Genomic DNA, 26,771 nt, shown 5'->3' with positions numbered 1-26,771 from the left:
CCTGTGAACACATTATTCGTTTCATGACTGAAATCTTTCATATTTATGTAGATAATATACCCGAATCACGTTCTTGAAATTCCACAGCTTTTGCAGACAATGTGTCGACGACGAACCTCCCAAACAACTCCATGTTCACTTTCAAGGTGTTGTGAACTTGCACCATTCGATCGATCAAAGTCACAACTTTATGCCTCACTTCATTGAAAAAAGATTGATAGTCTGAATGCAGATTCTTACTTTCGGCCCTGTAGCTAACAATCCTATATTTAAATGTGCTGTTAATGATTTTCACACCATCGTCAAATTCAGTACACTTCAGTTCTATGCTCCAATGTTTTGAGATGTGAATTCATCCTATTCACAGGCCCCATTCTTTTTCAATAGTTGCACAATTCCTGAACTGCACTTGATTGGGCAGAATCTACTCTGGGTCGTTTTGTTGGAGGACCTTCATCATTATCCGTCCTGCAGGACTGCATTTGGTGAAGACGTATGTTATCTTTACGGCTGAAACGTTTACCACACCTATCACAGTGAAACATATTTGTAGGTGTATTCAATACGCGCGATATCCAACTGACTCCTGTGAATTAGTGGCACCTCTTTTATATGCTCATTCAAAAATTGGGGAAGAAAGGAAAATACATGAGCGCCCTCAAATTTACATCAGCAAAGTCACGTGATATTGCAGACGGTCACTCAAAGTAAAACTGATGACGCACTCAAAAAGTCTCTTCGTCCACGTGGCTGAACCATCTGCACCATCTGCTGAATCACAAACTGAGAAGGAAATTTACGGTCATATTTGAAATGAAATAATCGAGCAGTCGTTGCTGTTCATTAAATAATAATAATAATGTTTTATTGTCAAACATATATCTGTATTAATATATAACTGTTATACAAATGTATTTCAAACTAAATCCCATAGACATTGTATCGTGAAGTAGATGGCAACTACGATAGAAACTACTAATAATAAAATTAATGCTATTGAATAAAATAATCGATCTTCTGCTCCCTCAAGTTCTTTTTCCAATGATTTTTTTCCAATTATCCTTCGATTCTTGGTATGAGGAATGATGGCAACTAGAATTCCAGATATTATTATCCAAATACCAGCTTGGTAAAAAGCCTGCTCCCAACTATTCGTAACATCAAACAAATGCCCTGAAAAAAAAATTATCAAATAAAAATCTAAGCTTTTCGCTTAGACTTTTGAACCTGATAGTGATATTGTGTCAGGATTATAAGCAGATAATCAACATTCTTTCAATTTATTTGATAGACATGAAATATATCAATAGGAGTATATTTTATTGATACCCTTCTTTTGAATTCCGGTTGTTTCCCGATTCCTTATTTTTAATAGTTTTATAATTTCTAGAATTGTAATTTGACTTTGTGAACTCATTCATAATAAAAGAAAATACGGCAAAACGCATGCATCGACTTGTTAAAAGTACGTTATTTTTTTCTATATATCGATTTATTAATAATAATCCATGACTTCAAACTAGACAATAATAAATTCCAATATTCAGAGGACCATTTTTGTGATATGCAAAATTGGACTACTAAAACCTTCGCAACATACCATAATTAGCCGTTTAACTGAACTTGAACAAGAAACAAATATGTGAATTATACCATAGCACTAGCAAATAATATAGTGAGATATAGACGTCACGATACGTTTTGTCATGAATTCGTACATCTTAATTGTTTTTCAAAATATGATTGCAAGTGGGTAAGTACGGCCCTAAAAACAAACGAAAAACATGTATCACTACGGTTATTCGAGAAAATTCTGTAGGAGATAATAAACGGTACAAAGACTGATAAAGTTGAGAAAAAATGGGTATGAAGCATCCGTAGTGAAAAATGTTTGATTACAAAATACAAACCTGCGTAAGGTGGCCCGACTAATATTCCTATGCCCATACAGAGAAGTTGTAACCCATAGGCCACTGTGAATCTGTCGAGTGGGACCAATTCTACTATAATACCTGGTGTAAAAGAAAAACTGCTAGATAAAAATAAACCGAACATCCCTGCACATATCTCCAGCATAATGAAGTTAGTGGTGAAATACATAATCCCAGCACAAGATATTCCACATAGAACTAACGATATGGCGTAGGTTTTTGTAATATTCATCCATGGTTGATCACCAGCCCAGCCTAAAACTATCTAAAAAGCAAAGGAATGATATTCAATCAATGAAAGAATTTTTTTAAGCAATGAATAACAACGTTTTTATTTCATTTGTGAAAGTTTCAAAACAAATATATCCTAAACAAGGTCAAATATCGATGAAATGTTTGATTGAGTTGTTGAAAATTTCGTTCTCAATTGAAACCACTATTTTTTTATAAATCAGCAACAAAGTGTTTTTTTCAATTCAATAATGTACTCACCATCCCAATTGTATTTGTGATTCCTATGTTAGCAATAGTGAAGGATGCATCTTCATCAGTATATTCAAATTTTAGCATATGATCGGCCAAATAAAAATACGGCACTATAAACCAAACAAAAAGTATTATGGTTGATAGTGACAGCAAGAGAAAGTGTAGTTCTAAGAACAAGGAAAAATCGAGCATTCCCTTCACCAACTCTAGAAGCTCAGCATACCATTTCTATAAAATTATTTGAATTAGATAATAATTACATGAAAAAAAATATCGAAAGTGTCGTGAAAAACTTCTACTAAGATGGGTTTTCACATACGAAACGTTTTTTTAATATCAATATTTATTGTGGAAACTAACATAACACTCAAGAATTCGTTGTTTCAGGACACACTTCAATGAAGTTACAAAAAATATAGCAAGAGCCGTTATCATCTGCGAAGAATGACTAATTATCATTAAAGAATACGCCGCATTTCTAGTTAATACAACTACAGATGATCGTCTCTTCCTGTGTCTAAACTTAATATCACGATTTTGTTGGAAATTAGTTGAAGATTTGAAGAGAATCATAGAAGTGGAGTGTTCAATGGAAAAGGGTACAGTTGCCACCGTCCAATTGTGAAAGTAGTTACAAAAATATATGTATTCCAGAAAAATAGCTCATTTGAAATTTTATCCAGCTGTGTATATTCTCAAGATACCAATTGCTTTTTCAAACACATCGGTGTTAAAATTGTAGGGGATGAAAAGTAAATTCTTCATGATGTGGTGAGTTTTGAACATTCAAATAAAGACAGTTGCGTCCATTGAAATTAGCTAATAAAAATGTGTTACGCAAAAACCTATACATCGATTTCACTGTTCACTAATGTAATTAGAAATGATGAGAATGAATTTAAAAATATTCGAATATGCTTCAAGGTGTTTCAACATTCTGAAGATGAAGTAATAAGTGAGAGGTAAATTTGTTCAAGTCAAATAAGCAAAATACTCAAATTGATATCAGAGAGATGGGAGATTATCATTATCGTATGAATTTATTTTGGTTTTCTCATCAACACTTTCGATAAATTCTTTGAGTTCTACTGTAAAAAGACTCCATTACCTCATCATCCTTCTGCAAAGTCAATGCAGAAAGTCTATATATGTTGGGACAGCTGGATGCTTTGAATCTGTATTTATTTGTGCTGAAGGTCGCACCTCTGTGAATGAGAGACTGTCTGTGAAACCTGACATTCTTGAAATAATGCTGTCTTTGAGCTTGAACAAACTGTTGTTTGAGCCAAGGAAATGTTGCGTTTCTTTGAATTGCTGGCTCTTGAGTCTTTGAAACTTCATTTGGCAGTAAAGGTTCTTGTACTTCCAGGTGATCCTCCGTTGATATAGAGTTCTGAAAAATTAAACACTTTATAATTTCTTGTTTTCCTCTTAGAAAGAGGAATGAAAATCTCTGAGAAAGAATTCCGATTTTTAGTTTTGGAATATCATTGACTTTAGGTCGATGATGGTCACTATCTTGCACTGACGAGTGGCAAATGAGCCCAAAACCGGTCTGCAAGTGTGCCTGTTCCAAAATTGGAAGTCGACTCTTTCAACGCCCTTCGTGGTATTAGCCAGGGGGGTAGTTGTTTTCTGATAAACGTCAGTCATTTCAACCTACTGTGTAGGTATATCCGAGACTGCCTTGAACGTTTAAAGTTCATTTCTTTAGAAAACTTAAATGACTGAATTTTAATGAGGAAGCTTTTTTATCGATAGAAAAAATCCAACGAAAACACTTCCCGCGCACCACAACGTGCGTTTCAGCAACAAAGTTAGTGTAGATGACGCAAAGTTGGTTGGTGAAACTCACACGGAGAAAAGTGGATAAGTTTCGAATTGTGCGAATTATATACATGATGGAATAGGCCGATACTTGATGAAAATCTATTCGGGCGTGTCTTTACTAAAGACGAAACACGTGTTGCGTTTTTGTAAAATAGTTTAGTGAAAATCTCACAATAAAGTGTTTTTGGAATACGTTTGTGCGAATAATGTTTTCTTTACTTTCAGTTTTTCTTTCATTAATAGGAAGGATTACAAAAAAATGAACACAAAAGGGGTAAAAGCCGATATTAGAAACGCCCGTCCCAACAAAACACATTTTGACAGAATTAAAAAGGTAAACGTGGCAACAAAAGAGTTGGTACCGAATATTTGGGAACAAAATAAATAATTCAAAACGTTTAGTAGTAGATGGAATAAAAAAATATGAAAATTGTGTAATAAAATCAGGTACCAGATCAATATGATTCGAGTGAAAAGTGAGATGATCATTATAAGTGTGATGATGGAAAAGATAATTACTGGGAAAGATAATTAGATACTAAACTTGAGACGATAAAAATGCAATTTTGAAGCAAATCAAGGGTTTTGAGAGTAAATTTCAAAAAGATGCAGGATCACAACGACTTAAGAAAGAGGAAGAAATTAAAAAGTTAATGAACGTGATGTTACAAACAAAAAGTGGATGCTCAAAAAAAACAGGAAATGAAGTCAATCATATGAGAGTCAGAATTATACAGTGTCATCCCCAAAGTATGCACCATATGGAAAACTTATTTATTAAGGGTTTTTCGACAAAGTTATTCTTGATGAAAGTTTGTGCATTCCCTAAAACTAAACATGCACCAACAAAACATACGTAATATACGAGGAGCCTTCAAATATTTGATTTTGAGACAGGAGTGAAGTACTCTCATTTAAAAAAATCTCGGGAAATTTCATTTGAAAAAGTTGTTCAGCATTAAAAATTACATCTAGATTTGAAGTTATGGCCATTTAAGTGAAGTTTAATTTTTTTACCCAAAAAAAAATTTTGCTATAACGATAAATAGACAGCATCCTGTATATGACGGTTCGTTTTGAAAGACTGTAATATTACAAATTACACAACTATGGTGTTAACCACGGTTGATTTTTTTGAAGAGTAAAATAATTTTCAATGTTTTTGGTGCAAAGTTTACAAATTACTTAAAATTATACAGTATTGTAACAAGAACTCAATATTCAATAATATCAAATAACAAAACATCAAAATAAAATAGGCATTTCGGAACAAACTCATTGATTTTCTGGAGATTCAACTTAAAACACTTATTTTGGACAAAAAAATCTCCAGGAAATCAATGAGTTTGTTCAGAAATACCTATTTTATTTTGATGTTTTGTGATTTGATATTATTGAATATTAAATTTTTGTTACAATACTGTATAATTTTGAGTAATTTTCGGTGATAAAAAAAAATAACTGAACCAAAAACTTAAAAATTAATTTACTTTTCGGAAAAATTGACCGTGGTTAACACCATAGTTGTGTAATTTTTACTATTACAGGCTTTTAAAATGAACCGTCGTATACAAGACGCTGTATATTTATCGTTTTAGCAAAAATTTGTTTTTCGTAGTCTCCATTTAAAAAATGGGTAAAAAAATAAAACTTCACTTAGATGGCCATGACTTCCAATCTAGATGTATTTTTCAATGCTAAACAACTTTTCTAAATAACATTTCCCGAAATTTTTCAAAATAACAGTACTTTACTTTTGTCACAAAATCAAATATTTGAAGGCTCCTTTGGTGCATACTTTGGGGATGACACTGTACATATACCTACCAAGTAAAAATTGATAAATGTAAATTAATATAAATGATATTGGATAAGGAAAACTCATGACGTATTCAAAACACTTGAAAGTTTAATTCTTCGTGCGTCACAATAAAAAATTGAGAAATAAAAGGAGATGACCTTGAAAAAATTAAAAGATACGGTATTATCGACATAGTTTTATCATCAAAAGCAGTGATTTTTACATAAGAGGGAAAAATGATAGACTTGATCCAGTATCAGTCTCACTTATCCTTACAAATTCATTTAATAATTGTTATTTCGATACCTAATTTCTAGAAATTCGGTTGATGAATCTTCAGAAACATTGTTTGTTATTTTTATAGCTTTCTCTTTCACAGTAATGTTGCAAAATTCACGGAAAAACAGATATGAAAATATGTTCCACTTTTCAGACAGTCTCTAAACCTATGGTGAGTGACAGATTAAGAAGCACCCACCTGTTGAACTAACTGTTTATTTTGCTTTTTCAATTTCATGCAAACTCTTACGGGCACCCTTTCAATGATTGATCCATCTTCAATTAATTTATTCAAACCAGTATCTGATGTACTCCTGCACAATAGCAAGCTCGGGTAGTTTTCTAAAATGATATTGTACAATTTTTTGTTGGAACTCAGTTGTTCAAGGACTTCTATTGGAACCTGGAAAATACATTTATAATCTTCATTTCAAAATAACTCTATACATACCATCTCATTTTGCTTGATGAATGTTGGGAGATTCAGCACTGAACTGTGACAAGTTTTAGATTTTTTATTTTCCGAGACTTGGTTTTCAATGGACGTTTTCAAATCTTGTAAGAGATAGTCGGCATCCTTGCCACTCTTGAGAACATCTTTCAACTCATTTATGTTGATAGAGTTCATAAAATTTGTCGACGAGAGCGAAACTAAGCTTGTTTTACTCGATTTACTCGATTTTGAATGCTTTGAATTCACCCTGAAAATAATCCTTTGAATAAGTTGCAAGGAAGTTAGACATACAAGAAATTTTACTTATTTTGCTCAACGATCCAATCTGGGTCTCTCATCAACATCCCGCAAACGCACATATTGAGAAAAAGTCCTCCTAAAATGAGTGTAGTACCTCTCCAGCCAAATTCGTGGATAAGTAAATTCGTCAGAGGAGCAAAGACGAAAGTACCAACGCCGGTACCTGATGCACCAATTCCTACAGCCAGCGTTCTCTTTTTGTCAAACCAGAAAGCTATAGAAACTACAGCTGTTACGTAGCACAGTCCCAAACCTAACCCGGATAGTGTGCCAAATGTTAAATACATTACTCCGATGGAGTTAACCTGGGAGCTGATTGTAAACCCAAATGCTGAGATTATTCCTCCCGCAATTGTCATAGAGCGGCAGCCATACTTGTCAACCAAAGCACTCATTATTGGTCCCGAAATAAGGGGAACTGCCATGAAAAGGCTTCCGATCCAAGAAGTTACAGAACTGGAAGCATTGAACTCATTTAAAAACTCAACGTAAAGTAGACCAAAGGAAAAACTAATTCCATCTGCTATCATGGAAAGTATAAACGAAGCAAAAACTACAATCCACCCCCATTCCCCGTCAGGTATGTTCGGCTTTTCAATGTCTTCGTCGGTACTGGAAGATGACGAAGTTATGGAGTAGTCCTTGAAAGTTACCTCATTTTTTTCAGGAAATATATGAACTATTGTATTCATTGCATTTTCGGCATTCCGCATCTCAACTTGTGTGCAATCTTTTGTTGGAGTCACGATTGGGGTAGCTTCTAGAGAAGGAGCCACTCCTGATAGGGTTGCCAGGGGTGCTTGCTCTCTCTTTTCCATTCTAACGACTTCAAAATGAACACAAAAAAGGATGCTGCTTTCTCAATTAATGGGAATCACAACCAGAATATATTGCTTGTGACTCTGCATCCAACGTTTAGACCAGCCTTGGAGCTGTTGTTTCGGATCTTTTCCCCTCTGCAGTTTCGTTTCGGAAGAAGTAAAGTGGATGGGGCCCGCGTGGCTGTTCATCAATAACATCCAGATATATACTTGACAAAAACGAACAAATACTTCTTTGGAAGTAAATCAAGGCTCAGAGGATGGTTTGTGCGGTATAGCGTTGCATTGTAACTTTTGGAGTTTTTGAGGGCGGCTGAAAAAAAAAGAATGATTATTTTGTTTCTTGTTTACAACTCACATTTTTCAATTTGTTCATCAGCAAATTGTTTGATCAATAAATATAACAATTAACCAGGCATTTGGCAATGATGGTGTTAATGAACGCACTGTTCGTGCGTTCGTGCAAAATTTCGTTCCGGAGATTTTAGCCTCAAAAATGAGTCCCGAAGTGGTCGACCTACAGTAATACAGGGCGAGAATTTGAGGAAGAACTGGAAGAACTGGACGCCAGCTCCCATGCTGTTATTGATGGTTCAAAATGATTTGGAATTGCCAAAAAGCTCTAAAAGTGGGTGTCTCACGATTTGAACGATCGACTAAAATTGTCACGTTGCAAGGTCTGTTCTTCTTTGCTTTTGCGCAACCATAACGATCCTTTTTTGGATCGGATCGTCAAGTTTGATGAAAAGTGGATTCTTTACGAAAAGAGGAGATGTTAAGGACAGTGGTTAGACACCAATGAGCCCAAGTGCTTCTCGAAGGCGAAAACCTACCAAAAAAGACCATGGTTAGTGTATGTTATTGTATGATGATCAGAGTCTGGTAGTATTCACTATAACTTTCTGCAACCGGGCCAAACCATCAAAGCAGAGTCCTATAATAAAAACATCTACGAAATATACCGAAAACGACGTCAGCGGCAGCTGACAGTGGTCCGATCCTACTCCACGACAACGCCCGTCCGCACGTTTCACAAATCACCGTCCGAAAATTGAACTAATTGAGCATCGAAGTTTTGTAGACCTCCCGCCAACCGACTTCCATCTTTTCAAGCACTTCGATAACTTTCTCACTCACAATTAAGTAACAACCGATTATTTTGCAGTAACACATACAAAAACTCAAGCACCAGCTGAAAAAATTGTTTTAATGAAATATAGGTTTCTGGTTGCAACTGAGTATTTGTTGAAACATTTGGGTGAGTTTCTATGTACCTAATGATGTGGTACGTTTGATGAAATTCAATAACTTTATTCAGTAACTAAAAATAAAACACTATTTGCTTCAATTCACTTTTAATCTTCTTCGCTTTTCTTGCCCTTGGAACTACTCTTCGAATTTAAAAAAAATCTGTCTAAAATCTGTTTAGAATCTGTTTTTCCGTTAACCAGCTGACGCACCCCTAGGAACGACAATCTTCAGAAGTCGAAACTTGTGCGAGCTAAGGACTAACGAGGTATTTCCTTTTAACGTGTGATTCCTAGCAAGGGGTTGGGCGATAGCAAGTGAAAATCGATCGTTCAGCCTGGGGCTTGAACCACCGACCAACACGGGGGTCGATTTGAGTGAGTGAACAAAGCACCCACGTCGAACCGACCGGCTATATACCGACCGACCACTAACACGACTCCTAACTAATCCTAATTCCTGGGACAAATTACTGTCGCTATATTATTGTTTATTAGATTTTATTTTTTAATTGAATGCCGTACGTCAAACAAAAAAACAAGGGACTGATAAGGAATAAGAATATGTTTCACTTTAGGAAAAAGCACATGGGCATCACTTATCTCTCTAAATAAAATAAAACATCTAAGCTCATACCCAAGTATGAGCTCATACTCAAGTATCCTGTAGTTCAAAAATATAGATCTTCATAACATATCTGTACATTTGGTTTGTTTTCAAAATTCAAGCAAGTTATTGAAACACCCTATATGAAGTTTTCAATCATAAATAAATATCAGCTGAATGCTCTGAGTGTGTCAAATCATAAATACAAAAGGTAATCAGTGATATGGCGACATTTGTTTGCAAACAAAATTCTGATTTTATTTTCAACCGAGTGGAACGGATAAATTCAGATAAAAAAACAACATCTTGGAAAGTTACCAGATTAAATTAAATATGGCGCGTCTGAACTTATAATAGGTATTCGGTGTTTGTGTGTTGAGAAGAGTTTCAAAATTAGAAAACTTGGTCTATTTTTAAGAAGCCTTACGTTAGACAAGCAGAAATAAATTAAGTATTTACCGTCAACATTTGGAAAATTTATCTTGATTTCGGTCAGAAGGAAATTTACTCTGAAACTTCTGATAAAATTTCTCACCCAATGACTTGTTTTCATTTTGGAAGTTGTCAGCAATTCAGGGGCTTCCACAATAACCTTCTACAGGAAGTGGAAGGTTTTTGGAGAACCAAACGGAATGAAAATTGAAGGTATCGTGAACATTGACTTTCCGATGGATCCAATTCTACCGAATTTATTTTCTGGTATACGATAATAGATACCTACTTAATTATTTAAAATGAACAAATGAACACCTCTTGTACCAGTGCAACTTTTGTTGTCTTATTTATAGTACCACTGCATTTGAATTATCAAATTTGATGACTTTTTATTTTGTGGATGAAAAATTAGTAAATATTTCTAGATTACTTGTGATGCACTGGTTGGAACCTTTGGTGTAGTAATGAATAATACTGGTACATTAAAATGAAATTTGGTATAGGTAAACGGTATGTGAAGAGGAGAGTTTTCGCATATTTTTCCCGTTCCGAGCACTTCCGGTTTTACCGGAAATAGCTCCGGTCCTAAATTTTCAAATGGAACACTCTGTATATAGTAACATTTTTGGATCTCTGAAATAATTCTGATCAGAACATGACATATTCGAAAGTTTTTACGCCTGCTTAATGTTTTCAGATTCGCTTTTGAAATTGTATCTAGTTTGTCATGATCGGACGTAAATTAATCTAAAGACCTCAGGTGATATCAGAAAATTACAAACGCGGAGTTTCAGTGACTAGTATGTTAGATTTGAATAAGACAAGTTGGCAAAATTACATTTTTGTGTCTAACTATTATTTTTCAAATTGCGACCATTTTTTGACAAGCACTTTCCGAAAAAAGGATTTCTTGACGAATCTAACGTTACTAATTTATTTGCGATTGGATCAACAAAATTAACTAATAACTTCAGCGATGCACTTACTTTTTTGCAATATCCTAATCTCCTTAAAATTTCACTCTAGTAAATTTTCAAAGTGCATTCCTCCTTGTTCAAGACACATTTCAGCTCGTTGCCTGTAGAATCCTTTCTTTTATGATATTTCGAAAGTGGCTAGGGCTGTTGAATAGTATATCCTTTCTTTAACATATCCCCAAATGAAAAAATCTAGCATAGTCAGATCAGGTGAGCGGACAGGCCACAGAACTGGACCATTGGTTGCAATAACTTGATTATTAAAATGATATATTACCTAATCAAAAACGTCTCTGGTATCATAAGGGGGAGATCAATCTTGTTGGAAGTGACTTTGCCGTTAAACTGCTAAAGGTAGATTATTAAGATGATCCTTGATTTCATTTTGAAGAAAATCTAAGTAAATAACCCCTGTTGAACTTGAAACAATATTGGCCCAATTATTCTGTTTGTAACGATACCAGACATTAAGGACTCCCTATTAATGTCATGTTTCTTCTCGCAACAAAATCCTTTACTTGAAGCCCCACTCAATGATATCCGCTTTTCTCAATGCTACAGTCGGTATTTTTAAACTTTTCTGAAATGATGACTTGCACTATCCATCACATTCACAGAGTTAAATAAAATAATGTCTAACATTTGTTCAACATATTCTTCAAACCTATCTCCGTTCATGTCTTGATGGTTTTTAGAAATCTGTTTTTAAAATCTGTTTTTCCGTTAATCAGCTATCGCCCCCATACGAACGACAACTCTCAGAAGTTGAGAAACTTGTGCGAGCTAAGGACTAACGAGGTCTTACCTTTTACAGTGAGAATTTGGGAATGACCAGTCGCTTTCTTTCTCCAGAAGGCGACTTCAATCCGGTAGATCAGCCTTTTGCAAATGCCTGTCGTGAATGTTTTGTCTTGCCACATTTTTCAACGGTATATTTTTCGTTGAGATGAGTTTCGTCTAGATAATGATGTTTTCTGTTCTCACGTTGAAACTCTCTTATGTGCATCAGGTAATGACTTTCCCAGCAAATGGTTTCATCATTTTTTATCAAGAAATACTTTCTATTTTGTTTTTCCAGCTGAAATTTAATTGCTTTAAAGTTGTCCACTCGGTTTTCCACAATTCGAGAAATGCTTTGTCTTTTTTTCATGCCTCCCATTATTTTGTTGACGGTCGGTATTTCTTTCTTTCTGAAGATGATTTTGGTGATTTCACAGCTTTTTTTTCTCTCATTCTTGAATTTATGGAAGATTTCGAAACTCTCATCATTTGGGAACACATTTCCACCAGAGTATCAATATTAATTTTTCCGTTGATAGAAAAACTACGTTTGCACATTCGTTTTACTGAAGAGAAAACTGCGTAGCCATTTTAATTCACACACTAAGTGTAATTTACTAATGACAGCACTGATTATGACGAAGGGGAATTTTATCATTATTTCATATTCTTCAAGTAATGAAGTGCCTAGTTGAGGCACTATTAGATCGGATCGAATTAATACTATCATCATTTCCAGCAGAATTAAAAATATCTCAGATATGCCTGATTTAATCAGGTAAGATGTTCAGATATTTGTTACATTAAAAAGTGCATTGTGTATTGCGGAGGAAGTAAAGGATGAGTTCCGAATTCATTGAAATTATGTGGAAAAAAAATTGAGGACTGTAATGTTGACTATTATAAGAACATGGAAGCTAATATTTTCAAGGAATGGTTTGAAAACACATTTATCCCAAATTTGGATACGAATAGTGTAATTGTTCTTCACAACGCTTCCTATTATTCGCGACAGCTCATCAAAGTACCAAATAAAAATTTAGAGAAAGATGAAATACAAAGTTTTTTAATGGATAACAATTTGCATTTTGAAGCTTACTAGTACTATACCAAAAACCAACTACTCGAAGTTTTACAGACACAAACATTTGAAAAAGTGTATGCCCTTGAGAGTATTACTGAAAAGTATGGACTTCCTCCCTATTTTGTGTTTTGAATCCCATCGAGTTGATTTGGGAAAAATTGAAATAAAGCATCAGGCGTAAAAATAATTATATATATATATATATATATATATATATATATATATATATATAAAATTTATAAAGCGATGGGTAGTCTTGACTGACTAGTTAAGGCGAAATACGGAATAATGTTGGGGATGCAGTCAAAATTGCTGGGCTGTTGTTTAAAGAATACTCTTTGTTATATGGTCGAGCTTTCGAGATTGTTTATTCCCTTTATCAAGACATTAACTTGAGGTTATAGTAAAAAGTCACGCCACTAGTAAGTGCCATGCATGGCCGTTAAAATAAAATTTAAAATTTCAAATCCTTTAAATGTTACTTCTGAATAAGTTTTATATATATTTTTTCTTTAAACCATAAAAATTTAATGTGTGACACTTTTCTACATAATGAAAAGTACTAAGTTTGTGTTTCTCAGTGAAACGTTCGACTTTTTACTATAACCTCAAGTTAATGTCTTGATAAAGGGAATAAACATTCTCGAAAGCTCGACCATATAACAAAGAGTATTCTTTAAACAACAGCCCAGCAATTTTGACTGCATCCCCAACATTATTCCGTATTTCTTATATATATATATATATATATATATATATAATATATATATATATATATATATATATATATATATATATATATATATATATATATATATATATATATATATATATAATATAGTTGTGATTCTTATATAATCAGAAATAAAATTAGTTAGCTCCCTAACTATATTATTAAAGGGGAGCTGTTCGAAGATAGGTTCAACTATATCGTTTACTTGAACTATACCTATTACGTGGGTCACTGCATAAATGAAATAATTTTAAAAAAAACTCCTTCACAAAAATGTGTAATAAATACCTCTCAAAGGCGTTTGAAAAAAACATTAAATGAACAATTTCGACGTGTAGTATTAAAATTCAATCAAGATTTGTTGCAGACATCAGTCTATTTGAAGAATTCCTTTATAAAATAGTCTGACGCATCAAACTCCGAGATTAAGGAACATCCTGTATTATGCCAAGTGCGACACACACACACACTACACTTCCCATAGTAAATTTCCATTCAAATAAAGCACACTGTACGTTGAACTTAGGTATATTTTGCTATAGAGATTTTATTAATAATATGAGACTTTAAATGTGCATCGATCGTATATGTAAAAACTGCATTCTTATCAGTTGTGATATTCTTATCATGCCGTGACATAACATTCTCACACCCTACCAAACGACAATCGATACTTTTCTACTAAGCTAAAAGCCTATAGGTCACAAAATACGAATCGATTGTTTTCATTGCCCATTTGTAATGAATGTACTGAAATCAGGTAAACTTACTTTGTTGTGCAGATAGCCAATACTCACTATATAATCAACTACAAAAAAAAAATTGTTATTGTTTTGATTATAGTTGAAATTTATGATCACGTTCGATGTATCTCCGTCTAGTGTCTAGCCTGAAACAAACTCAACGTAAACGTAAACCGCAACACTGAAATAACTTTCTGCGTGAAACAGGATTTAGTGTTTACTACCCAGTCAGTGCTGGATGGAGGGGATGGTGGGAGGATATGGACTTAAGGCAAATTTTACCTGATGCAAAACCTTTTCAATACGTGTAGTGAATAATGGGCAAATATTTAATCTTTTTGAAATGGTTCACTTGAGCTAGACTGCCATCAATTGTGTCAAACCGTGTATCGAAATTAGTCCGATCACCAGGGTCCCAATTCGATCGATCGAATACGTTCATTTTCTCTTAATGGTGGTAAGTTAGTATTACATGTGTTTTATGTTGTGCCCTGCTGTAGGCTAGTGCCTCTTCAGGGGCCGTGTCAATTAAAATAATAATAATAATAATAATAATCATTCCGGTTTGCCGCACTAAGGCAGAAATCTTAGCCGCACAGATGCAGAAGGCTGTCATTCTTGGCTTACTGCGCTTACTCAGGGCACATGATTCTCGGACCCAATGATCACTTACCCCACGGTGTGGGGAGTGGTCATTGGTTGATAATGATTGCGCGCCCTTCCGAATGTATCGGGGCTTCGGAGGATAGGGCCTGACCAGCGCACACTACGGTGAAAATAATAATAATAATAATAATACGCGTCTCGTTTCTAATGTGGGCGGCCAATAGGCCCTTCACGCCCGCAGTGCGGCGAATAGCCGCCAATCTACGATGTATCCATCACACTTTGAGCCAAGGCGTGCTGCTGACCACCAAACAGCACTGCCTTGATAGGATAGGAATGCTACTGGCTGCTAAGAAGTCACTAGTGAGGCGAGCGAGAAGTATCGCGGAAAACCTTAGGTTCCGCGAGAAACCTTCTCGCTTATTCCAAGAGCCTCCATGTGTTGTGGATAATCCGCCGACCGCTGATCAGGTGGAATCCTTCTGGAAGGATATCTGTGACACTCCAGCCCTAGCGCAGTTCGAAGCTTTCAACAGAGAGCTTCGACAGCCTGAGCTCAATGAACTGCGCAACCCGATAACCCCGGATGACGTTCGAAGGGCCCTTGTTGGTTCCAAGAACTTTGCTGCTCCAGGCCCAGATGGGCTGAACACTTATTGGTGGAAAAAACTACCAAGTACCCACCGCCATCTGGTCAGAGTTTTCAACTCATGGCTGGATGGAGAGCAGCCGATTCCGAATTGGTTTGTCGAGGGGCGGACCGTTCTTATCCCTGAAAATGGAGATTTGTCGATTTCTAAAAATTACAGACCGATAACATGCTTGAATTCGTGTTATAAGTTCTTTACAAGCATCTTATACACACGAATACTGACCGCAGTTGACCAAGTGTTCGAACGGATATATGAGCAGAGAGGGTCGAAGAGAGGAGTCGCTGGATGTAAAGATAATCTGCTCATCGATAGATGTGTAACGCAGGACTCGATACAATATAAGCGTAACCTCTCTATGGCCTGGATCGATTACCGTAAGGCATTTGATACAATTTCGCATGAGCTCATTTTGCATTTGCTCACATGCCTTGCGGCCCGACAAAATAGTGAGGTGCATTGAACAACTGATACCACTTTGGTGAACTCGCTTTACCATAACATCTGGTCAAGCAAGAGTCCAAACAGGGTGGGTCACTTTCAGAAGGGGTGTATTTCAGGGTGATTCCCTCAGTCCCCTTCTCTTCTGCATCTCACTATTGCCATTATCCGTTGCACTCAGAAATACTCGAGGGTATAACTGTGGCACCCCCAGAAACCAGAGGCACAAGGTCACCTATCTGTTTTATATGGATGATTTTAAACTTTATGCCTCTGGAGAGAAGGATCTCCATCAGTCCCTGAGGGTGGTGGAAGAGTACACGCATGCTATCGGTATGAGATTCGGGAAAGACAAATGTGCAATGGTTCATCTCAAAAGAGGACGATGCGGGGACTATGGAGAGGATGTGCAGCTCGTAGATGGAAGCATCCTACACCATCTGGATGCCGGAGAGACGTATACTTACCTCGGGGTGGAACAACGCCACTCACAATAGGTAACAGCAGTGAAAAACTCTCTCCGCGGCAAGTATCAGCACAAACTTCGACAGATCTGTTCAACGGAACTGTCGGGAAAGAGCAACGAACATGCTTGCCGTTCCAATCTTACTCTACTCGTTTGGAGTAGTGAAGTGGACTTGGGAGTAGCTGTATCAACTCGACTTAAAGACCCGCAAAATGATGTATCTCTATAGGAGTTTGCATCCCAAATCGTCCGTTCCACGGTTGTACTTCCCCCGACATCTGGGAGGCCGTGGACTGTTGAGTTTGGAGTGTCTACATGACGGAATGGTACTGGATACAGCCTGTAAAGTTGTCAGGAGTTCGGATCCTCTCCTCTGCATGGTCCGTGACCATGAGAGAGCAGGAATTGGAGCATTTCTTTTTAGGGCAGCTGCCCGAGCAGCTGATGAACTCGGTATAGTTTTCGATACTGAACGAGGTGACCACAACTCCGTCACCAAGTTGGAACCCATTCAGCAAAAATGTCAGATAAAAGCCACAGAGATCACCTTACTTCTGCGGAAACACAAGGATAAACCAATGCATTGGGTCTTCTTCAATAACATTGGAGACCTTGGCTTATCAAAACGCCTGACGTTCTCATTTCTCAGGTCGAGTGGGCTATAGTCGGAAACTGAGGGGTTCATCATGTCTTGCCAGGATGGTGTCTTCTATACCTTAGTCTACCGCAGTCGCGTGATGGGTATAGAGGTTCCTGACACAAGGTGCAAGGCCTGCCGCGGGGCGCCCGAGACCCTAATGCACTTGCTATCAGCATGTCCACCATATGCGGTCTCGGCCTATATCCATCGACATAACGCGGCCCTAAGAATGCTATATTACGATCAACGGTACTCTTACTGTATTGACGAGACACTGGTGTTGCCCTACGCTCCGTGGGATATTGAATCCGTTGTGGGAAACGAGAAGTGCCGAATTCATTGGAACTATTCGTTCCCCACCCTCAGGCTCATACAAGCTAATAAGCCTGATGTAGTCCTTCTCAACCACCAGAGCAAAACTATATTTGTCGTGGAGTTTTCAGCTTCTGGCGAGACAAATATCGGAACTCCGCAGACTCTATCCAGATAACTCTGTCAAGATGGTTGTTCTGATTATTGGAATTCTTGGTGGAATGATGCCTTCTCTATTCTCGAATTTCAAAATCATACCGGCTTGCCACACTAAAGCAGAAATCTTAGCCGCACAGATACAGAGGGCTGTCAATCTTGGCTCACTGCGCTTACTTAGGGCACATAATTCTCGCAACCAATGATCACTCACCCCACGGTGTGGGTAATGGTCATTGGGTAATAATGCTGTCGCACCTTCCCGAATGTATCGGGGCTTCGGGGGATAGGGCCTGACCAGCGCACACTACGGTTTTTGTGTGTAGCTTAATCTAGTTATTGCTGTTGGGTGTTTATGTATAGTTACAATGCTTTTGTCCTGTGTTGGTTGGGTTAGTGGGTCTTCTCTCGTTTCTTGGACATTGCTGTTTTTGTGTATGGGTTGGGTTACCCTTGGTGAAGTTGTCCGGGTACAGTTGCAGGTGGTTCGTTGGTTGGTTCGAGATCTGGGGAGACTTGGGGGGTAGGTAGGTAGAACTATTCATTTCTGGTGTTCTCTTCTGGCAGTGGGTTGTCTTTTACCTGATCGCCAGTGGGGCTCGTCAAGGATGTCTTGAACCGCTCCGGGATATTCTCCAGGGCTCCTAGGAGCCTGGCTGGAGGGGTCGACATCATGTGAATATACGAGGTTGGTTCCAGAAGTATACGGCCTGACCTAGAGATGGCAGTAGTTGTTTGAAAAATATGATTGTATTAGAAAGTATGATCACTTTAATGAAATTAATAAAAACGCCATTGTCTAATTTCCACTAGTTATTTTATTTTCACGACCGGTTTCGGGTTTTGCTCCATTATCAAGTATAAAACTGATATCGAAAAATGCTTGAAACCGTTTCTAGGATAATAAGGGGGAACTAAAGTGGCGTGAAAGAGAACTCACCCCCATCAACCCCCTAGGCCCCACCCACCATAACACAAAAAATTTAAATTGCAAACTCCTACTTGTGATACATCATTGAAAAGACAATAAAAAATGCTATCCAATGGTATAAAGATAATAATTGTACAGGGTGAATCAATAATTGTGAAACTTTGGCCTAAATGGAATATTTAATGAGGTTTTTGTTGAACTACAAATTTATTAAAAATGTCAATTATGTAAATGTTCAAAGTGGGTTCCGTTGTTTTGTAAACGCAATGATACAGCCTTTTGTCAAAGCCTGCACGAACTTTAATATCAGCCGGCTTACTATGACTTTTTTATTTGTAATGCTACCACCCGGACTATTATTTTAAATAATAAGTGTCCGTCGATACTTTTTTTGTTGAATAAAAACTTAATTTGCCGTTTTTTTTGCAAAACAAGTTGGAAAGATCTATTTTTTGGGTTCTGTCAGAGTCAATAATTCTTGGTTTGTTTGAGACTTTTGAATGTCATTAGTTTTCATCATTTGTACGATCTGTACTATCATTCAGCTATCTGAACCAGTGTTATTTAAAAACAGCTCAAATATTTCATGAAAGGCATCTGGACAAAAATGTAAGTCACGTGTACGTCCGCGACTTAGTTGAAAAGTTTAGAGGAACGGGATCAATAAAAAAAGGAATGCTCCAAGATTACTGAATGAAGCAACCCAAATTGAGGTCCTTGGAAATTTTGCAATGGAACACGTCAAGTATCTGCAGTGACAGGACTTTCAGATGAGTCGGTTAGAAAGGTGTTGAAATTTCATAAGTTTCACCCGTACAAAACACAAATTCTTCAAGAACTAGGCGAATCGTTCAGTTCACTGTGTAAGGGAGCCAGGCTCCAACCTGACTAAATTCAAGATGACTTCAAAGAACTAGGCGATGATGATCCAGACCGACGAATTGAGTTTTGTGAACTCATGACTGAAAGAATTCGCGTTGAACCGAGAATGTTAAAAAACATTTGTTTCAGCGATGAATGTACTTTTATGCTGAATGGTAATGTAAATAAACAAAACTGTCGGTAATGGAGTGATGCGAACCCGCATCGATTCAGAGAACGTCACAATCAATATCCTGAAAAACCTGAATGTTTGGGCAGGAATATTAGGCGATGCTATAATTGGTCCCTTGTTCATACCAGGCAATTTAAGTAGCGACATTTATCTCGATATGCTGGAAAACGCTATCAAACCTTTAATTGTGCAAAAATTAGAGAACTAATGGGACGACCAAGGCAACCTAACTGTAGACGAAGATTTGCTGCACTTCCAATAAGATGTAGCACCTCCTTACTATTCAGCTTCAGTTAGACACTGGTTGTATACTAATTTTCCGAATAAATGGATTGGAAGGAGAGGTCCCATTGAGTGGTCATTGAGTTCATCAGACTTGGCGTCATCTGATTTTTTTCTGTGGGGTCACCTCAAGTCAGTTGTTTATAAAACTCAACTTGCGTCACTTGGAGAATTGCGAGAAAGAATTACGCAGGCATGTCGCGCCATTACTAGAACAATATTTGCCAAAGTTCGTGCAGAATTTGAAAATAGGATGTATTTTTGTTTACAAAACAACGGAACTCACTTTGAATATTTACTCAATTGACATTTTTAATAAATTTGCAGTTTAACAAAAACCTCATAAAATATTCCATTTGAGCCAAAGTTTCACAATTATTGATTCACCCTGTACAATTATTATTTATACCATTGGATAGCATTTTTTATAGTCTTTTCAAGTAGGGGTTTGCAATTCAAACTTTTTGTGTTGTGATGGGTGGGGCCTAGGGGGTTGATGGGGGTGAGTTTTCTTTCATGTCACTTTACTTCCCCCTTACTATCCTAAAAACTATTTCAAGCATTTTTCGATATCAGCTTTCGTTCGTGAGATATAGCCCTTTATAAGTTTTAAAATTGACACACTGTATGTTTCAAGTTTGTAGTATTTATTTGGCAGCCATCAATAGCGAAAGTTTTCAGTGAATTTGTGAAAATGGAGAAAATTGGCCATCGTTATGTGGTACAATACTTTTATTTGAAGGGCCTCAGCCCAACCAATATAAAAGCTGAACGAAATTCTACTCTGGATGAGGTGACGACTCCAGAAACGGCGAAGAAAATCCACAAAGCCGTACTGAATGATCGTCGACTGGACGTGCACGAGCTAGCAGGCTTAGTAGACATTTCCAAAACTGCGGTACATCGTAGGTATATCTGAAAATTTGGACACGAGAAAGCTGTGTGCAAGGTGGGTGCTGCTAGAGCAAAAACAATATCGTGAAGATGTTTCAGTGCTTAGCGAAGTTTCACAGCAACAAAGCTGAATTCTTGCGTCGTTTCATAACAATGGATGGAACATGGGTTCATCACTTTACATCCAAGACAAAAGAACAATGAAAGCAGTGGACTCGACAGGGAGAACCGGTACCAAAGGGGCGAAGAACTTTTTATCTGCAGGCAAAGTTATGGCATTGGTCGGTCGGTATCCAGGCGGTTCGACGTGGGTGCTCTGTTCACTCGAATTGACTGTCGTTTTGGTCGGTGGTTCAAGCCCTAGTCTGAACAATCGATTTTCACTTGCTATAGTCCAACCCGTGTTGCGAATCATACGTTGAAAGGTAAGACCTCGTTAATCCTTAGCTCGCACAAGTTAGCTAATAAATTTCTTGTTTTGTCAAGACAATGCACCAGCTCACAAATCCATTATCGCAATAACCAACATTAATGAATTCAAGTTTGAATTGCTTCCTCATGCCCCCTATTTGCCAGACTCAGCCTCGTCGGATTATTTTCTGTACCCCAAACTAGAAAAAATAGCTCAGTGGTCAAAGATTTTCCAACGATGAAGAAGTGATGTCGGCAGTTAATGGCTATTTTGAGGAGCAAGACAGTTCTTATTATAATAACAGTATCGAACTTATTGAACGTCGCTGTAAAAAGTTTATAGAGCTGCATATGTTGAAAAATAAATGAATTTTTTTCCAAAATTTTTGTGTTTTCTTTGTTGGGCCGAGTATTTCTAGGATCGCCCTCGTACTCACATAACTTTATATCGTCACACAAATTCTCTCATGCAAATACTAGATGGTAATCTTGGCAACAGAAGAAATGGGCATTCCTTTGCCTATGCCATCGAATAGATACCTGAAGATTGATAATTTACCAATTAAATTTCTGGGTATCTTGAGAAAATTTTCATTTCTATGTTGAATATGTTAAGGAAAGGAAGTTGGAGGATAGTTGTCAAATATGTGAGTCTTTGTAATTAGTTAATCTCATGAAAAGATTCTAGTTGTTTTGTAGTCATCAGTGATTTTTTAGTAGTTTGGAAAATACTTTTGAACCTCGTGGATATGGAAGAGGATTTTCGAAAAAGAAAGGTCACGATATAATTCCAGTCTATTACAGAAAAGTTCGTATAGCATTTCCATAGCAAGCAATACCTGGAAATATTGCAAGTGTGCCCGTTCCAGAATTGAAGATCGACTCTTTCAGTTGTATTGCCAATTGCATATGCAGGAAATTTTCTGTGACGCCTGTTGGATATCATACAACGTCGTTCGTGGTATTAGCCAGTGGAGTAGTTGTTTTCTGATAGGCGTCAGTCCATTAAACCTACTGTGTAGGTATATCCTACAATTATCCTCACAAAACTCAATCTGAACAGAAAAACGGCAGGCAAATAGCACAAAAAAAAGGCCTATCAGAAAAAGGTGAGGCTGAAAAAACCAAACATACCAAGCAAAACCTTATAAATGAGTCAAAGGTAATAAACAGCCAGAAATCGGAGAATGCCCAATTACAGGGTGATTCATTTCTCAAAGTGAATCAGATTGCACCAAAAATACTACAAATTCAAACAGAACAAAAAATGAACGAAATCATAATGTTGACAAAAAATGATGAAGAAGAAACACAGCATGATTACCAAGTAGTAACAAGAAGGAGAAGAGGGCATAACATTGGAAGTGGTAATGGAAATGAACATTTTTATGGGAAACACGAAAATAAAAGCAAAAAGATATGGCTATTTGTATCACGGGTACCAGACACCATTAAGGAGGATAACATAGAGAAATATTTTAAAGATAAAACGAAGACAGAAAATGTGCACGTCAAAAAACTAGAAACAAAAAACATACGGAAGGATAACCAGTCTTTTATGATTGGAGTAGATCCTCATCTAAAAGAACTTATCTGCGCACCTGACTTTTGGCCCAGAAATATAATTTATAGTAGATTCAATTTCAAGCTAGGGCAACACTTTCTAGATGGGCAACCAAAAGAAGAGGAGGCACAGACAAACCAACCGAGGTCTTTTTTAGAAATACAACAACAAGATCATCATACCCCCAACCACCACTGAACTGTGATGATGCATTCAATATGGTTCATTTCAACATACAGGGACTTTCAGGAAAATGTGATGACCTTAACCTACTACTGACAACACATAATGTGAAAATCGCTTGTATCGATGAACACTGGCTCACAGAAGATGAACTGAAGACAACTGTGATTAAAAACTACAAACTCATCTCATATTTTGCTAGGACACAACATCGAAGAGGGGGAGTATGTATATTTGCTAATGAAGAAGTAAACCTTGAACCAATAACTTATAAAGGTAGTGTAGAGAAGAGCTTTGAAACGTGTTTAACACGTATCAAATTTCTAAACAGAAATAATTTCATATATATTATTAGCATATACAGAACTCCAGATAGTGAATTTGGTACCTTCATTACCAAGATAGAACAATTACTCTATGAAATATATAACAAAGAGGATACATTTATTATCTGTGGTGACATAAATATTAACTTTCTCGAATACAGTGTGAATAAAATGTTATTGATGAATCTGCTACAAGAGTATAACATAAAATATTACATCAATGAGCCTACAAGGATAACTAGCCATTCTGCAACTTGCATTGACAATATCTTCTCGAATACAGAAATAAGTCATGTACGGGTGTTACACTCTTTTTTATCCGATCATACATATCAGCTTTGTACTCTTAATATTGCAGTGAATGAGGAAATCAAAACAGAGTCTATCTATAAAAGAATATTCAATGACTCTAATATTAGCACATTTCAACAACATATATCCACTGAAGACTGGAATGAAATATACTCAGCTAATACTTTTCAAGATAAGTTTTCCATATTCTATAAAACATTCATTTACTACTATAACATTTCATTTCCCGTAACTAAAACTAAATTGAAAAATAACACAAAAAAATGGTATTCCCCTGAAATCAAGGAAATGCATGCTCAACTTTGTGAAATGGAAAGGGTAAAAAAACAAACACAAGACAAGAACTACATTGCAGCATATAAACAGTTTAAAAAAGAGTATAAATGCCGAGTAAAACATTTTAAAAAACAAAAAAATGATGACAGACTTTTTAATTCACCTAATATCATGAGAGAGAGCTGGAAAATTATTAAAGAGGAAAATTGTACCAAGCAGATAAATAAGGTCAATATTGTTGATAATCAAGAACAGACAATTACTGATCCAATGATAAAAAGTAACTTCATCAATGACTTTTTCATAGACTCTTCTCACAATTTCAACAAACCCAATAATGGTGATAAAAAAATCAACAGATTCCACAAAAGTTTTTTTCTAACACCAGTGACACCCATAGAAGTAACATCCATTATAAATAAGACAACAGCTAAAGAGTCTGCTGGCATAGATGACATAAATGGGAAAATTCTCAAATCTGTCTGTACTCTTGTAGCAGATATCATATCATATTTAATAAATGAGTCTTTCACATCTGGAACATTTCCAGATGTTAAGGAATCAAAATGTATACCTGTATTTAAAAATAAGGGCTCTGCTTGTGACATACATAACTATAGGGCTATATGCATACAAAGTCAAATCGCTAAACTATTCGAAGCATCCTATTGTGATAGATTGACCAAGTACTTGGAATATTTTGAGCTCATCCCAGCAAATCGGAATGGTTTCCGTAAGCACAAATCAACCAGCTCGGCAATTTCTGATTGCCTAGAGTTTATCTACAGTGCAATGAATGATAGAAATAATGTTCTAGGACTGTTCTATGACTTCAGTCGGGCTTTCGATACCATTGATCATCATTTGTTAATCATGAAATTGGAAGGGTTAGGAGTCAGGGGTGTTCCGCTTCAATGGGTAACATCATACTTAACAAACAGAACCCAGACGACAGTTGTGAATGGTGTGAAGTCAGATTCAAGAGTAATAAATTCAGGGGTTCCACAGGGTTCAATCCTGGGACCACTATTGTTTGTAGCTTTTCTGAGTGACATTGAAGACACCTGTAAATTCGCAAATCAAATGATATTATATGCCGATGACACTAATATTCTGATGTCACACAATAACATTGATCAATTAACAAATTTAAGTAACAAGGCATCTAATGAAATAGAAAGGTATAGCTTTGAGAATGGCCTCAGCCTGAATGGAAAAAAAACCAATTATGTCCGGTTCTTGCCAAAAAACATGAATCCAAATTATGACCTATACTTAACCTCATCTGGTAAATCTATACAATCCATGGAAACCATCAAGTTCTTAGGTGTTACTTTGGATAGTAAGCTAACATGGGAAGCACACATAAATACTGTATGTTCGAAACTAAGCACTACATGTTATATAATAAAAAATCTGCGAGATACTGTATCAGCAGACATCTTGAGACTATGTTATTTTGGGATGGTACAGTCTACTCTACAATATGGCGTGATATTCTGGGGTCGTCTTGTCACTTTGAAAGGGCATTTGTATCTCAAAAAAGGATAATAAGAACGATTTGTCATGCTCATCCAACCACAACATGTAAACCTTTATTCAAGAATCTCCAAATACTAACCCTTCCATGTTTATATATTCTTGAACTGATTATGTACATAAAACGTAACCAAAAAGAAATAATGAGGAATGAAGACACTCATATGTATAATACTAGGAATAAAGAAAAACTTCGACAACCCTATTCAAGGTTATCAGTCTGTGAAAATTCACCAAAGCATATTGGTATCAAGTGTTTCAATAAAATAAGAGATTTGATAGATGTGAATCTGAATGACATTCTATTCAAAAATAAATTGAAAAACTTTCTTCTTGAAAAAGTATTTTATAATGTTGAAGACTTTTATAATTCGTGATGTCTCATAATTGTAAGACTGACTATTGTATGTACAATTTATCTGGTTTGTTTCCGATTAACAACTTATTTGTAGATTACCTTCTTTTCTTTCTTGACTAGTCTGATAAGTGTTATGTATGTGTATGTATAATGCCTTGTATAACCTTTGATTGATGAATAAATTCTATTATTATTATTATTATTATTATTATCCGAGACGGGCTTGAACATTTAAAGTTCATTTCTTTAGACTAAGTTTTTAGTTTAGTCTATTTTCATTTCATTTCTTATTTTTAATATTTGCATATTATTGACATTTCATTTATTGTTTAACTCATTTATCAATTCATTTCTATTACAGATCATGATTTGTTTTCTTTACAAATAGCATTATTATATGTTTCCTTGTTTATTTTTTTCTCATTCTTCTATAGGAACTATTTTTTAAATAACTCATATGAATATTTTGATTCTGGTTTATCAATATTATTTCTGCTCATAGATTTCAAACCTGTCAACGCCCCTTTAGACAACGAAATTATTCGCGAACCGTTATTTTATCAGGAATGATAGATACTTCAGTTCAGAGGTTCCATAGATCACTTTCAAAATTTTACTGGTTCCGGTGCAGCTATATTCCTACCATATTAACAAAACTCGATAAAAAAGTTAGGATAAGATCTAACTATGGAAATTTGCGATGCAGCTGCGTTCAAACCACGAATTAATAGTTTTCGAATTAAAAGTAAGAATTGATTGGTTAAATCATTAATTGATTGTGCTGTGAGTCGATATCAAAAAGTTGGTCAATCAAATACATACACGCAAGTTGTATTTTGTTCCCTTTGCACGTCTGAACAAA

General features: G+C 36.1%; 1 protein-coding gene across 3 annotated transcripts; it reads right to left on the bottom strand.

Annotated features, from left to right (window-relative positions):
- Window positions 1-848: 848 nt before the first annotated feature.
- On the bottom strand, window positions 849-14,703 carry LOC111512506 (monocarboxylate transporter 9). Of its 3 annotated transcripts, none has more exons than XM_023168639.2 (8): window positions 14,536-14,703; window positions 7,085-8,215; window positions 6,779-7,028; window positions 6,527-6,730; window positions 3,526-3,810; window positions 2,424-2,645; window positions 1,911-2,196; window positions 849-1,173 (listed from the first exon to the last, which is right to left on the bottom strand). In XM_023168639.2, the coding sequence occupies exons 2-8, from the start codon at window positions 7,897-7,899 to the stop codon at window positions 917-919; spliced, it is 2,319 nt and encodes a 772-aa protein (XP_023024407.2). In that variant the 5' UTR covers window positions 7,900-8,215; window positions 14,536-14,703; the 3' UTR covers window positions 849-916. The 3 variants fall into 3 exon arrangements, with proteins under 3 accessions (XP_023024407.2, XP_074035979.1, XP_023024408.2); XM_074179878.1 differs by having other exon boundaries at window positions 14,563-14,699; XM_023168640.2 differs by lacking the exon at window positions 14,536-14,703 and adding an exon at window positions 14,054-14,463.
- Between the last annotated feature and the right edge of the window lie 12,068 nt (window positions 14,704-26,771).

Source organism: Leptinotarsa decemlineata, unplaced genomic scaffold, assembly GCF_025532065.1.
Source record: "Leptinotarsa decemlineata unplaced genomic scaffold, Ldec_3_MD MMD2_tig00026282_RagTag_RagTag, whole genome shotgun sequence".
NCBI classification, from domain to species: domain Eukaryota; kingdom Metazoa; phylum Arthropoda; class Insecta; order Coleoptera; family Chrysomelidae; genus Leptinotarsa; species Leptinotarsa decemlineata.
Note: the sequence above shows the minus strand (reverse complement) of the source record. Positions and strands in the feature narration are given on the sequence as shown.

Bases quoted from the DNA above. Each gene is read 5' to 3' on its own strand.
- LOC111512506 (XM_023168639.2), bottom strand. From the start codon at position 7,899: ATGGAAAAGAGAGAGCAAGCACCCCTGGCAACCCTATCAGGAGTGGCT. The intron at 6,731-6,778 runs GTATGTATAGAG...TGTATTTTCCAG, and splicing joins TCATCAAGCAAAATGAGATG to GTTCCAATAGAAGTCCTTGA. The intron at 2,197-2,423 runs GTGAGTACATTA...TTTGCTTTTTAG, and splicing joins TCACAAATACAATTGGGATG to ATAGTTTTAGGCTGGGCTGG.